The 11,603-nt window shown below is 32.2% G+C and overlaps 2 protein-coding genes across 3 annotated transcripts in view; one reads left to right on the top strand and one right to left on the bottom strand.

Moving 5' to 3' along the window:
* LOC107605483 lies at positions 1,775–3,886 on the top strand. Its single transcript, XM_016307375.2, has 2 exons — positions 1,775–2,220; positions 2,914–3,886. Exons 1-2 carry the CDS (start codon positions 1,787–1,789, stop codon positions 3,428–3,430), a joined length of 951 nt encoding a protein of 316 aa, XP_016162861.2. The 5' UTR covers positions 1,775–1,786; the 3' UTR covers positions 3,431–3,886.
* The window catches only part of LOC107605482 (myosin-15), an 18,673-nt gene continuing 11,677 nt past the window's right edge, over positions 4,608–11,603 (bottom strand). Inside the window, exons 23-38 of one of the 2 annotated variants that reach the window (XM_016307372.2) lie at positions 11,017–11,238; positions 10,653–10,792; positions 10,321–10,432; positions 10,122–10,169; positions 9,956–10,042; positions 9,291–9,461; positions 9,023–9,175; positions 7,953–8,129; positions 7,054–7,191; positions 6,615–6,685; positions 6,403–6,502; positions 6,272–6,328; positions 6,121–6,177; positions 5,848–5,928; positions 5,686–5,768; positions 4,608–5,178 (exon numbers count right to left, since the gene is read on the bottom strand). In XM_016307372.2, coding sequence (XP_016162858.1) covers positions 5,040–5,178; positions 5,686–5,768; positions 5,848–5,928; positions 6,121–6,177; positions 6,272–6,328; positions 6,403–6,502; positions 6,615–6,685; positions 7,054–7,191; positions 7,953–8,129; positions 9,023–9,175; positions 9,291–9,461; positions 9,956–10,042; positions 10,122–10,169; positions 10,321–10,432; positions 10,653–10,792; positions 11,017–11,238 — 1,836 coding nt within the window. In that variant the 3' untranslated portion in view covers positions 4,608–5,039. Of the gene's footprint in view, positions 5,179–5,685; positions 5,769–5,847; positions 5,929–6,120; positions 6,178–6,271; positions 6,329–6,402; positions 6,503–6,614; positions 6,686–7,053; positions 7,192–7,952; positions 8,156–9,022; positions 9,176–9,290; positions 9,462–9,955; positions 10,043–10,121; positions 10,170–10,320; positions 10,433–10,652; positions 10,793–11,016; positions 11,239–11,603 lie in introns of those variants that run through there. The other variant, XM_016307373.2, reaches the window with a different exon arrangement.

The raw sequence follows: 11,603 nt of genomic DNA, 5'->3' as shown, positions 1-11,603 counted from the left end.
CATTTGATTCTCTAAAGTTATATGTTAATATATGGAAAAAAAGATTTTTTCACTCTTTTTTTCAAAAAATGATTACTTTCTATGAATGAATAATCAGTGACAAGTATTTTGTATTATTTAATAAATATGTAGAGTTAAATTGTAATTTTAAAATTCCATGAAGTAAACTATATATGAGCCAAAATTTAAGAAGTAAATAAAATTTTTCTATATTATTTTACTACTATGGAATCTATTACATGTAAAATATTTTATACACGTTTTATATACTATAACAGATAATTTTTTTTAAGTTTAGTATAAAATTTAAGATTCATGCTTTATTATTTAATATTAATTAAAAATTTATGATTTAAAATTTAGAATACGATGAAATTTGGAATTTGAAGTTAAATATTCAGGATTTAGAAGTTTGAAATTTGGAATAAGAATTTAATCCTAAACCAACACATGATCTGCTTGCTTGCGTTGATGTGTTGTGAATAGTAATTAACCTTAATACATAGATTAATTAGCACCCAGAACATTAATAGATGGATTAATTAATCATGAAAAGTTATGATAGTAAAATAAAATCTCATGGAAATGGAATTGACCCACTATAAGGAAAGGTCTTCAACTTCTATTCCTTAAGTTTCAAACTTTGTATATTAATATTTGGATGAGATAATTCATAATTGAGATCATTTATATTTTTTTTTTAATTAAACCACAAACTTTTAAATTTTATTAGTAGGAATTTGATGTTAGACAGTTCTAAAAAAAAAAAAATTATTTTATTCATGAAAATTGTTTTCACTTATTTTTATTTAGAATTATAAACTAAGACAAAATTTGGAGCAAGTGAGTTTTACATTTCATCTAAAAAATAAAAATGACAGAGAATGAATGTATCAAGTATCAACTTAATATATAAATATAAGGAATATAATTACCCTAAATATTTCTAGAGACAAACATATATTTTTTGAAAGATTATTTCTAGAAACAAATAGAATTTGAGAAATAAAAGGCAGATGAAGATGCTTACCGAGTCATTTGAAGATACCCTGTATTATAGATAGAAAAGATAGATCACAGCTCATTCTTAATATTCAAAAAGGAAAAGAAAAAAAAAAGAAAAAAGAAAACTTGCAAAAGCTTCATACTTTCTTTTTTTAACATCCAGTGGATCAAGATAAGACCAACCCCCACTTTACCCCCCTCATCCCATAATATATTATTATATTTTCCCCCAACTACTAATAATAGTTTTTTTAAATAAATAAAAAAAAACAAAAGTACAGTACTATGCTGTTGGATACTCTATAGTCTATCCACTACGTTCTTTATTTAAAGAAGAAAATATTCTATAAATTCTTAAAATTAATTAATAAATTAATTATTATATATTTATATATTATTTTCTTTTAAAATAAACTATTTCTGTCCAAGTTTTCCTTGCATTGTCATCAAGACATGGAGCAAAATCAATAATTAAATTTATGGTAACAGAATAATAAACTATTTTAAGTGATTCTTTTATGAACAAGAAGGTCATAATTATAACTTCATTAATAAGCGAATGATGAAACAGCCAGCACTAATGAATTTTAAGAAAATAAATATGTAATGTCTAAGGATGAATCTTATTTAAAGTGCTAAAATGATAGATACGCAGATATAATAGAAAATATATTTAAACTGAAAAAAAAATGATATTACCTAATAAAAGTAAACATTAAAAATTAAAAATATTAAAAGAAGACATTAAATTTTTTTGTTAATAAAATTAAAGAGAGCTATAATGTGTTTGTGTTTTTCTGACAAAAGCACATTACTCTCTCTCTCTCTCTCTCTCTCTCTCTCTTCATGCAAATCTATCTGTCTCTCTCTCTTTCTTGAATCTTTGTATGTTGAGTTTTGTTTTGTGTTAGGCTTCTTGAGGACAATGATGAGCCTCGAAACGCTGGGGTTGGCGGTGGTTCCACCACGCGCCAACGTGTTTATGGAGGCGCGTGAGGTTGATGACGTGGCAAAGAAGCCTGCAGCTGCGGAGGTGGAAGAGTGCAGTACGTCGTCGTCGTCTTCGATCGGAAGGAACAGCGACGACGACGACGACGTTTCGTCTGAGAGATCAATGGACAGTAATAGTAATGAGAATGGTGAAAATGAGGCTCAGAGTTCTTACAATGGACCCTTGCATGCCATGGAATCTTTAGAACAAGTTCTTCCAATAAGGTACCCTTTTTTTTATTTTCATTTTTCAACATTATTGTTTAGTCTTTATGCATTTTTCAACTCTTAAATTTAAATGTGTATTTTAATAATCATTTATGTGCTTATACTCCTTAGATCCTTAAGTTTGTAGCTTTATACTATCTTATTCTGTATTTATTTTTTTAATTAGTAGTTTCTATAAGATAAAAAAGAAAAAAAAATTATTGAACTCAGTTGAAGTTAGGTTGGTATGTCATTTTGATTTTATTAGTTTTTTTTTTTATTATTATTTGTTTGTTAGATGAGTTAGCTGGTTGTTAAGTTGGAAAGGGTGCTTTTTTTTTTGGGGAACAAAGTTATTTATATTTTATTTAACTAAATTAGGGTGCCAAATTGTTCAATCTTTTATTGTGATCATGGATTACGCATCAACTAGTGTCTTGGTTGATCCTTGATGTAATTTCCAGCTATTGAATTTGTCTCCATGTGTTTTCACAAATTAAAAACAGCCCTGAAAATTTGTGTCATTTGTCTTTTATTTTTGGTCAAAATGGTAGAAACATGTTAATTTGATTTTAGCAAATGGATACACCCTATATAAAAGATTAGATTAGTCAAGAAGATATAGATGCATGATATGTGTGTAACAGAAAATACAATTAGGTTAATTTTTTTAGCATCTTTTGTGATGGTTTGAAGTATATGATTATGTAGGAGGGGTATTTCAAAGTTCTATAATGGCAAGTCCAAGTCATTCACAAGCCTTGGTGATGCAGCATCTACACCATCCATGAAAGACATTGCGAAACCGGAGAATGCATACACAAGGAGGCGTAGGAACTTGATGGCGTTTAACCATGTTTGGGATAATAAGAATCGAAGTTCCATGTTGAGGAGCAATAGTGGTGGCATTTACAAGAGGACAACAACATTGAGCTCGAGTCGAAGTTCATTGGCTCTTGCTGTTGCAATGAACAACTCTGAAAGTAGTAGTAGTATGACTAGTAGTGAGGATTCGACAACTTCAAGCTCGAATTCGACGCCCCAATTGCTTCTTCCGCCACTACATCCGCGTAGCAATAAGGCGTCTGTGTCTCCGACCTCTCTGCTGCAGAGGAGTTTCTCTCCATGGAGGTCATTTTCCATGGCCGATCTACATCATTGTGCCATTGCAGCAACAGTTAAGATCCCAAGCCCCTCCCTTGGAGATGAAACAGCTCATCCGTCATAGAAAATAAACTTTTTTAGTTAAGAACTACGTCTTTGATTTTGACTTCATTTGAAAGAATCTTTGCTCTAGTGGTATTTATTTGAAAGAGCAAGAGGCTATTAGGGTAAAAGAAAAAATTGTATGCAATAGATAGAGTCTTGCATGTTTAGGAATGAATCATCTCATGTAAAAATTTCATCTCTCGTTATTTTCACCGTTGATTAGATGTGTTTGTGGGTTGCAAGTTTGGCTCCACTTTCTTAATCAATGGTAAAAATTGACATATCGTGTGAAATTTTCACATGAGCGATTACAGTTAGGATATCTTCCTGAGTTCTGATAGAGTATTATATATTAGGCCATGAGAGCTCTAACTTCTCCAATTTTTCGACTTTGTAATCATATAAGCTATATTATAGATCGAATGTCCATATTGTGTATTCTACTTAGCAATGTGATTAGATGTTTGAAGGATCACCCAAATAGGTAAGAGTATAATCTCCTTATGAAACGCCTTTTGAAGGCTATTTATTTACTGAACTTTGAATTTATCCCAAACATAGGACGAAACTGACACTTTAACCTATATGCCTTACATATTTTAATGCCTTTATAAAACAAATTAGAATATTTATACAAATTGATCTTTAAAGATTTTCAAACATTTTTTATCTTTAACAAATTTTTATTCTCAAAAAGCCTTCAAAAATTATCGAACAAATTCATTCTTACACCATTTTGAAAGGGTATTAATTTGTTTAAGTGTATCTTTCAAGTACCTAATTGTCTTATAATAAAATTTTGTTAAAAATTTATTTTGTTCAACACGTGAAAGAATTGATTCAATGCGACGGAAAAAACCAATATGGAGTATAGTATAATTCTCTAGAATTTTTAAAGAATACAAATTTATTAAGACCTAAAATGTTCTATCTAAAATTCTTTAGAAACCAAAATAAATATTTTCTCAACAAATCAATATAATCATATTTACAAAGGAGATTAGTATTACAATTTACAATTGATATAACCTAATTTTGAAGGCAGCATATCATTTTCCAAATGAAGTACCATCTGTAGCCGACAATCATAGGGAAGGGAACGGAGTAATTTATAAAACTAAACCACATCCTCAGCTTGGGGAATCATAAAATGCTTTCACAACTCCTAAGCATATAAACCCTACTTGTAAAGTTCTGCAAATTCATAACTTTAATTTGAAAGACTTAACGGAGAAAGGAACTGGACTAGTATTTACATCAATGAATGAAATTACATTACCCTTTTTTTTGCCATGGCTTTCTGAAGCAATTATACTACAGAGAATACAACATAAAGACCAATGACAAATATACACCAGAAGAAGAGCTGCAGTATTAATAGCAGCAGGAGACCATCCATTAAGCGTCATCTATCCCTGAATAATTACTTACAAGTAACTAGAACTACTCAGAATAAACAAAGTAAATTACTCTTCGACTTCTGATTACAATGTCATGCACTTGCACAAATATATATGATGACAACCATGGATGCACATGTGAAGAGAAACTTGTGTCTCCACTGTGGATATGCTTGACATTTAATTCAAGAGATGAGATACTGAGGTTAAATTGAGCTTCAGCAACGATCATGAAACTGTAGTAGACTTCTGAAGCGAAGTAAGAAATTCGGCACAGGGATGTTCAGACAAGAATGGTGGAAGCTCAATATCATCCGGATCTATAGCAGGGATTGCCATATCTATGTCTTCGGCCGAGAAAGGAATACTGCAACAGGAACCAAAGGTGATTACAAATAAACAAACAAATGGCATACTCAACTCACAAAGTTCCAAAGTCCAGAACATAAAATCCTAGACAAAAATTCTAAGATTTGGCTCCTCTACACTGCAGGTTGCACTTTAGATTTAGTTTAAATAAATAATTTAAGGAAAAAAAAAACATTTATAGCTACCCATATCAACGGTTGAAATACTTCACTCTCAAATATGTGACATGCACTTTAGAGGAGCAAAAGTGTGGAGATTGACATCAACATCTCATAGTAGATTATATTTATTTTGAGACAATTTCTTTGATTGTTGTTATCCTGCATCGTACAGAAATTCAACAAGAACCAACTGAAGAGCTAAAAGCTATGCTACTCAACCATAGACATCATCAAGTCACTTCATTTAACTATTTTTTCACTTCAGATTTATGTCTTAACATCAAAGAAACAAATGTTAAAAACACAGCAAGCACAGCACAACTAAATGGATGAGAGAATTGTACCTCAGATCGTCATCCAACAGAAAAGAATTTGAGGTCAAGTTCTGATTGTCCTTACTAACAATTTCCCTCATTTCACTGACTACCTGTTCACCATAAATAGCTCAGAACAACCAAGGGAACAATATCACAATTGCATTTAAATCAGTTTTAAACACATCTTACCTCATTGGATACGCTCTGGGTTCCATACTTGTCGTCCCAGTACATAGTACTGATTCGATAGATCTGCCTCACCGTCAGTGCCTGTCAAAGAATTACACTTAGCCTTCTTGCTAAATTTGTGTTTATGTAAACTTTGTAAAAGAATAGATGTTGCAATGGATGCAAGAAAGTTACTATGGCACTCACATCTACATGAATGATGAAACTCAATAGAATGAGAAGGAAAATATAGTGAATTCAATGATAACAATAATGCTGTAACCATAATCATACCGGGCAAAGATCTTGGCAAATCTCTTCCAAAGATTTCTTCCTCTTCTGATGTATTACCTGAATAATTCGAACATTGGAAAGCAAAAATGAGGGATAGCTGTTCTATTTGACACCATCAGAAGTCCAAAAACAAAAAAGCAAGTGCTTATACCAAGAACCCAACAGCTTGTCTTATATAATTAAGCTCATGCCAAGATGTTCCTGCATACTACAATTCACAAAAGAACCGAGTCAGGTCATGAAACAAAAATCTCAAACTAGCATTAGCAATCACATTTTTACCTCCTCTGTTGCATTGCCTATCCACTTCTCCAATTCTGCTAGACCAGACTTCACATACTCACCATTTGAGAATGTGCAACATTCACGCCGCAAGAGAAGACTACAAATAAATAAATAAATAAATAATGTGGGCTAAAAAAATCAACAAATTAACAAAGCAAATTAGCGAATTGAGGCTATAAAAAGTCATTAAAGTAATTATAGTTTTTTACCTGTTAAAAAGGGTTATATTGATGAAAGAAAAGACCTGGGTAACTAGCTTGCGGATAAAGAAGGAAGGCACCTGAACACGTAATATTTTGTTAAAAGGAGGGAGAAAGGGATCAGTAAATGGTTGAGACTTTGTTAACAATAACAGCTCAAGACACCTTTACGTAAATACAGAAGGTATAGCTAAGACCTAGGTAACCATGCTTTTATATATTATATATATAAGAATATCACCAAGAAAGGAAAAAAGGAGGATAAGATATCCTCCTAACAAAAAGATAAAAACTAAAGATTACTGAAGTTTGTATATGTAATAATGCAGGCTTAACATGCATATCGATGTGATACACACAATTATGATGAAATCATGAAAATGGACAAAAACATATGATTAGACTAAACAGAGAAGTAAAAGGACCAATGAAAGAATGCAGAACATACATGGTTTCCACGAAGTTGGCTCATGAGTGTGTCCAAAAATTTGACAATATTGTCCCATTGACCACCAGATGATTGTTGAGGAGGTGCACCAGGAGATCTGGTTGACTTTCCACCATGGGATCGTCCTGCTTTGGGTGCCTAATGTCCCATAGATATCAAAAGTAAATTATAATTCTTTTAGGAAAAATCACTAGAATCTTAATGTTGACTTGAAATATAACCCTAGCAATTATTGATGAGGAGAGGGTCTGAAAATTGTCAATAATAATAATAGCAATATTAGATAATAATAACTTATAGGATTATGAGGGCAGGTGAAAAGCTTATCTATAGCTGCTAGTTACAAAAATTATATCATTACTATACTAAAATTAATTTCGAAAAGAATTCTAGTTTCTTTCATCCACCAAGAACTGTATTTTCTGAACTTCCCCACAAGAACCAAACACCAAAATCAAGCTTCATGGATCACAATTCACAAACAATTAAGATAAGTTTCAACAAACACAAGTATTTCCACATATCCCAAGATAGAGCAAATGGTAATTGCTAGCTGAGAATCATCACTTATGAAATTAAAATTCATCTCATTACGAAATAAGTTCCACTGCATAAACTATTGTAAGTAAAATGGAAGTAAGTAAAATGGAAGAAATTCAATAATAATGCCGTTGTTACAGAGATACTACTTAAATACATGTGGAAATATTTTAAGTAATAAAATTGGTTCAGAAACTGCTTCACTTGAAGATAGAAAGCTAGTCACGCATTATAACCATAAGATTATTGAAAGCAAAAAGAAAGATCAACTACTCAAACAATTGATACTGTAGCCTTGGCTTATTTGCAAATAACAAGTCAAAAATCAAGAAAAAGTTAAAGGAAAGATAAAGGGCCACCTGAATACATTGCCCCAGCAGAGGGGAGAGTTCCTTTTTTAAATTATCTCGTATAAGACCAAAAATTTTCTCTACACAAGCAGTAAGCTGTTGCTTAAAAAGTATAGCTGGATATCTTGCCTCCACATGTGAAAAACCATCATCATATCCAATAAGCTTCATTGGAGATTTTGGTCCCTGGAAATGCTATCATAAGTTCATAACTACATAAAGAGGAAGACACAAAATAAAGTTGCGGAATCCTGGACAAACAGTGTAAACTAAAAACTCTGTAAATAATCAATGCTGATGAAGTTTTAGTGTGTTTCTGCCCCTATATTACCTACACCTCTAATGTGCAATTCATTTGTTCTTTCACACCTGCCTGGTGTGTGAGATTAATATGTCATTACCCATTAGTATAAAGCATAATTATGTGCAATAAATAATAAATAATGTAACCAAATAACAGGAGTTGAATGTTAAATGGCCTTATATAATCAAATTTTGAACTTAAAGGTTAACTTATCCGTATATTATCACTTAATTTTCAGTTATATTCCTAGAGTTTGAAATTGAGTTACGGCATTGTATAAAAAGATGCAATCAAATCCCTTTAGTTTAAACATTTCTAACTAAATCCATGTATATCACAAGCATTTCTAAACCAAGTCCCTCCAGTTCCAAAATTTTTTTATTAAGCCTCTATAGTGAATTATAAGTTCTTTTTTTTTTCTCATCTCTAAAACTTTTTGTACAATATAGAGACTGGATCACAAAGTTCTTAAACTACAAGGATTTGGTTGGAAAATGTTCGAACAATATAGGGACTTAATTGGAAATATACAAACTATAGAAAAGTAAGTGCAAATTTTTTAGCAACACAAAAACATGATACGGATTTTTTTAAATAAAGGGACTTCAATGAAAATTGAATGAAACTATCAACACCAAAGGAATTAATCAACTTTAAATGTCCACAATTTAAGCTATAGAATCTTTTCCTGTCATCCATCATAATGCGCCCTTAGTCCCACCCCAAAAAAATCTTATTATACATTTATGAGTGGGAGCGGTAGAAGACAACTTACATGGCCTAATCGGCTGCTGAAACCAGAAGATCCCGTATGACGATGAGCAGTGGGAGTTAAAAAGCCATTTGAACGTATGTTCCTCTGTAAAAGGCACAGCAGGGCAGATGTATTTGAAAGCCAATATGGCAATAGAGAGGCATCATCCTTAACCTGAATTACACAAAGAAGCTACAATTCAGATACAGGACTACCAATCTTAAGCTACACTGAAAGAAAACTACTATATGAGGAAGTTTTTACCGATGAGAGAAAATATCATATTTACCTTTAGAACATCGTTTATGCCCTCAATTATGTAATCAAAAATAGCTGTGCGCTCAGATTCGAAGGCACGCCATTGAAGAAGACATTTGTATATGATACGAGCTGCCAGAGGTTTACCATTTTTAAATCCCAAATTTTCTTTGATACACCTAGAAAGAAATTCATAGTTATCCTGCACAACGTGAAATCTGTTAGCCAATAGACAACAGACAATTACATGTTAAATAGAAGATAGAATCATAGAAGCAATTCTAGCTTTTGATGAATAAATCTAGAGGAATGTGTGTGGTTCTTTTTTTATGCACTCACTTGATACTCGCTTTGAGCAAAATGGGATCATACAAATACCTACCTAACTTACCTTGGTCCTTGTGCTTAAGCTATTTTACTTTTATAAAACGAGGTTGTTATAATTGAACTTCATATACTTGGTTGTGCAAACTACTAAGCTACAAAAATGTGAAGAAGTTTAAAAGTAAAAAAGTCAATAGAATAGTTTGTTAACCTCACAAGAATTTCCTCTACTCTTAGACTCATCATACCTCCATGTTTTTATCATCTTTGTGGAAAAAAAAAATCATTAAAATTGTATGTCGTCTAGACAAAACATGACCTCAAACTAAAGGCAAAGGATATAGTACACAACCAGAACAATAATAAGTCTACCTGGTGCCTCTCTGCTGTTAACTTAGGACGACGAGGGTCTGTCAAGCCTGATGTAAAGGGAGCAAGTTTTGTGGGTGTGGGTGTCTCCTGCAAAAAACCAGACCACATAAAATCTATAGTTCAATTTAGAAATTATTTTAAACTGATGAAAACAAGAGTAGCTTACAAATAGGGGCTTTCTCTCAGTGCGGGAAGAAATTACGCTTGAATATTTCTGTTGCAGAAAAAACAACAAATTAAGCAATAATGTTTATACAATTCACAATGCAAACTCATGAGAACACAACAGATAAAATAAACTAATAATAAACAGAGCAAACCAGAGCAGGAATCATCTATTAATGAATATGCATGAAGCAAATTACCTCTGACAATGACTTTGCAAGACCTGAACGGTTACTCTTAGGAGCAGCACTTAAGGCTTTCTGCCGAAGCACATGATTTTCTTCCTCTAAATTCAATACCTTCCCCTCAAGGCTGTAGTTGAGTTTAAAAATGAGTAGTTACAAAAAATTACCTTCTAGAGTGAGGAACCATATACAATATTACAAGTCAGGAAAATTTATAATAAAGCTAAAACTTTAAAACGTGCAAAAAGGAAAGGCCAATGTAATGGGAAATATACATTCAGTAAATAAATTTGTATTTTGGTAGAAAGTAGGAAAAAGGGGTTACAGGGAGGAGAAAGAAAGGGCACCTCTTAACACTTTGCTCCAGTTGAGAACACTTCTGTTCAAATTCTCTCAGTTTCTCAACCATTTCTATACGGCCTTTTTGAGCATCCATGAGTTCAAGTTCCAAATTTGTGCACTTCTTTTCGAAGGCACTCAAAGAATCCTAGAAATATAAGACGAGGAAAGAAAAATAATGTAACCAAATTCAGGAGAGAAAACAAGAAAGAAGTAAAAGTTAAAACAGCGATTGCGCAGACATAAAACTTAATCTCAATGCAACATTGGCTAGTCTCAAAATATCCCATATACATGCAATTGGAAATGAACAAGTTTGTGTTCTCTTATCACACGTATAGCAGCACACGTGTAACCACATCCACGAAATACCTTTAGGAGAGCATTTTCCTTCCGTACTTCCTCCATTACAACCAACTCTTTTTCTAAAGCAGATTTTTCCTTCATTGACAATACCAACTGATTTTGCAGAACAGCATTCTTATTGCATTCGTTAATTGTTGCCAATTTAGCTGCATCTAATTCAAGATTCAAGGCTTCTAACATCTTTTGAAGTTTGGAAATCTCCATTTGCTTAGACTCTTCATTGGAACCCTGCATGTGAATGCAGAAATAAACCATAATAAGTTGCATACATGAAACCTTGAATTCAAATAAAAAAAAAAAAAAAAAGAAGAGAGAAAAGGAAGGAAAAAATGGGGATAAAGCAATTTGAAATGTTGTCAACAGGTAGATATGCCAGATAATTAAATGATAGGAGCTTAAGTCCAAATGTTCACATAAAAGAGTAATCATGTATGTAAACAGAGTGGGGGAGGTAACCGGAAATAGTACACTAAATGATCTCCAGTCACATTTGCCAGTTAAAATCATAGAAGCCCCCAAAAACTAAATATATCAGCCTTTGGAATCAATGAGATGTAAAAGTAAAGATAATCTAGATTTTTTTTTAATGGATG

The sequence above is a fragment of the Arachis ipaensis genome, chromosome B06, assembly GCF_000816755.2.
Source record: "Arachis ipaensis cultivar K30076 chromosome B06, Araip1.1, whole genome shotgun sequence".
In the NCBI taxonomy this organism is placed as follows: Eukaryota; Viridiplantae; Streptophyta; class Magnoliopsida; order Fabales; family Fabaceae; genus Arachis; species Arachis ipaensis.
This window is presented reverse-complemented; position numbering and strand designations above follow the sequence as displayed.

Bases quoted from the DNA above. Each gene is read 5' to 3' on its own strand.
- LOC107605483 (XM_016307375.2), top strand. From the start codon at position 1,787: ATGTGTTTGTGTTTTTCTGACAAAAGCACATTACTCTCTCTCTCTCTC. The intron at 2,221-2,913 runs GTACCCTTTTTT...ATGATTATGTAG, and splicing joins GAACAAGTTCTTCCAATAAG to GAGGGGTATTTCAAAGTTCT.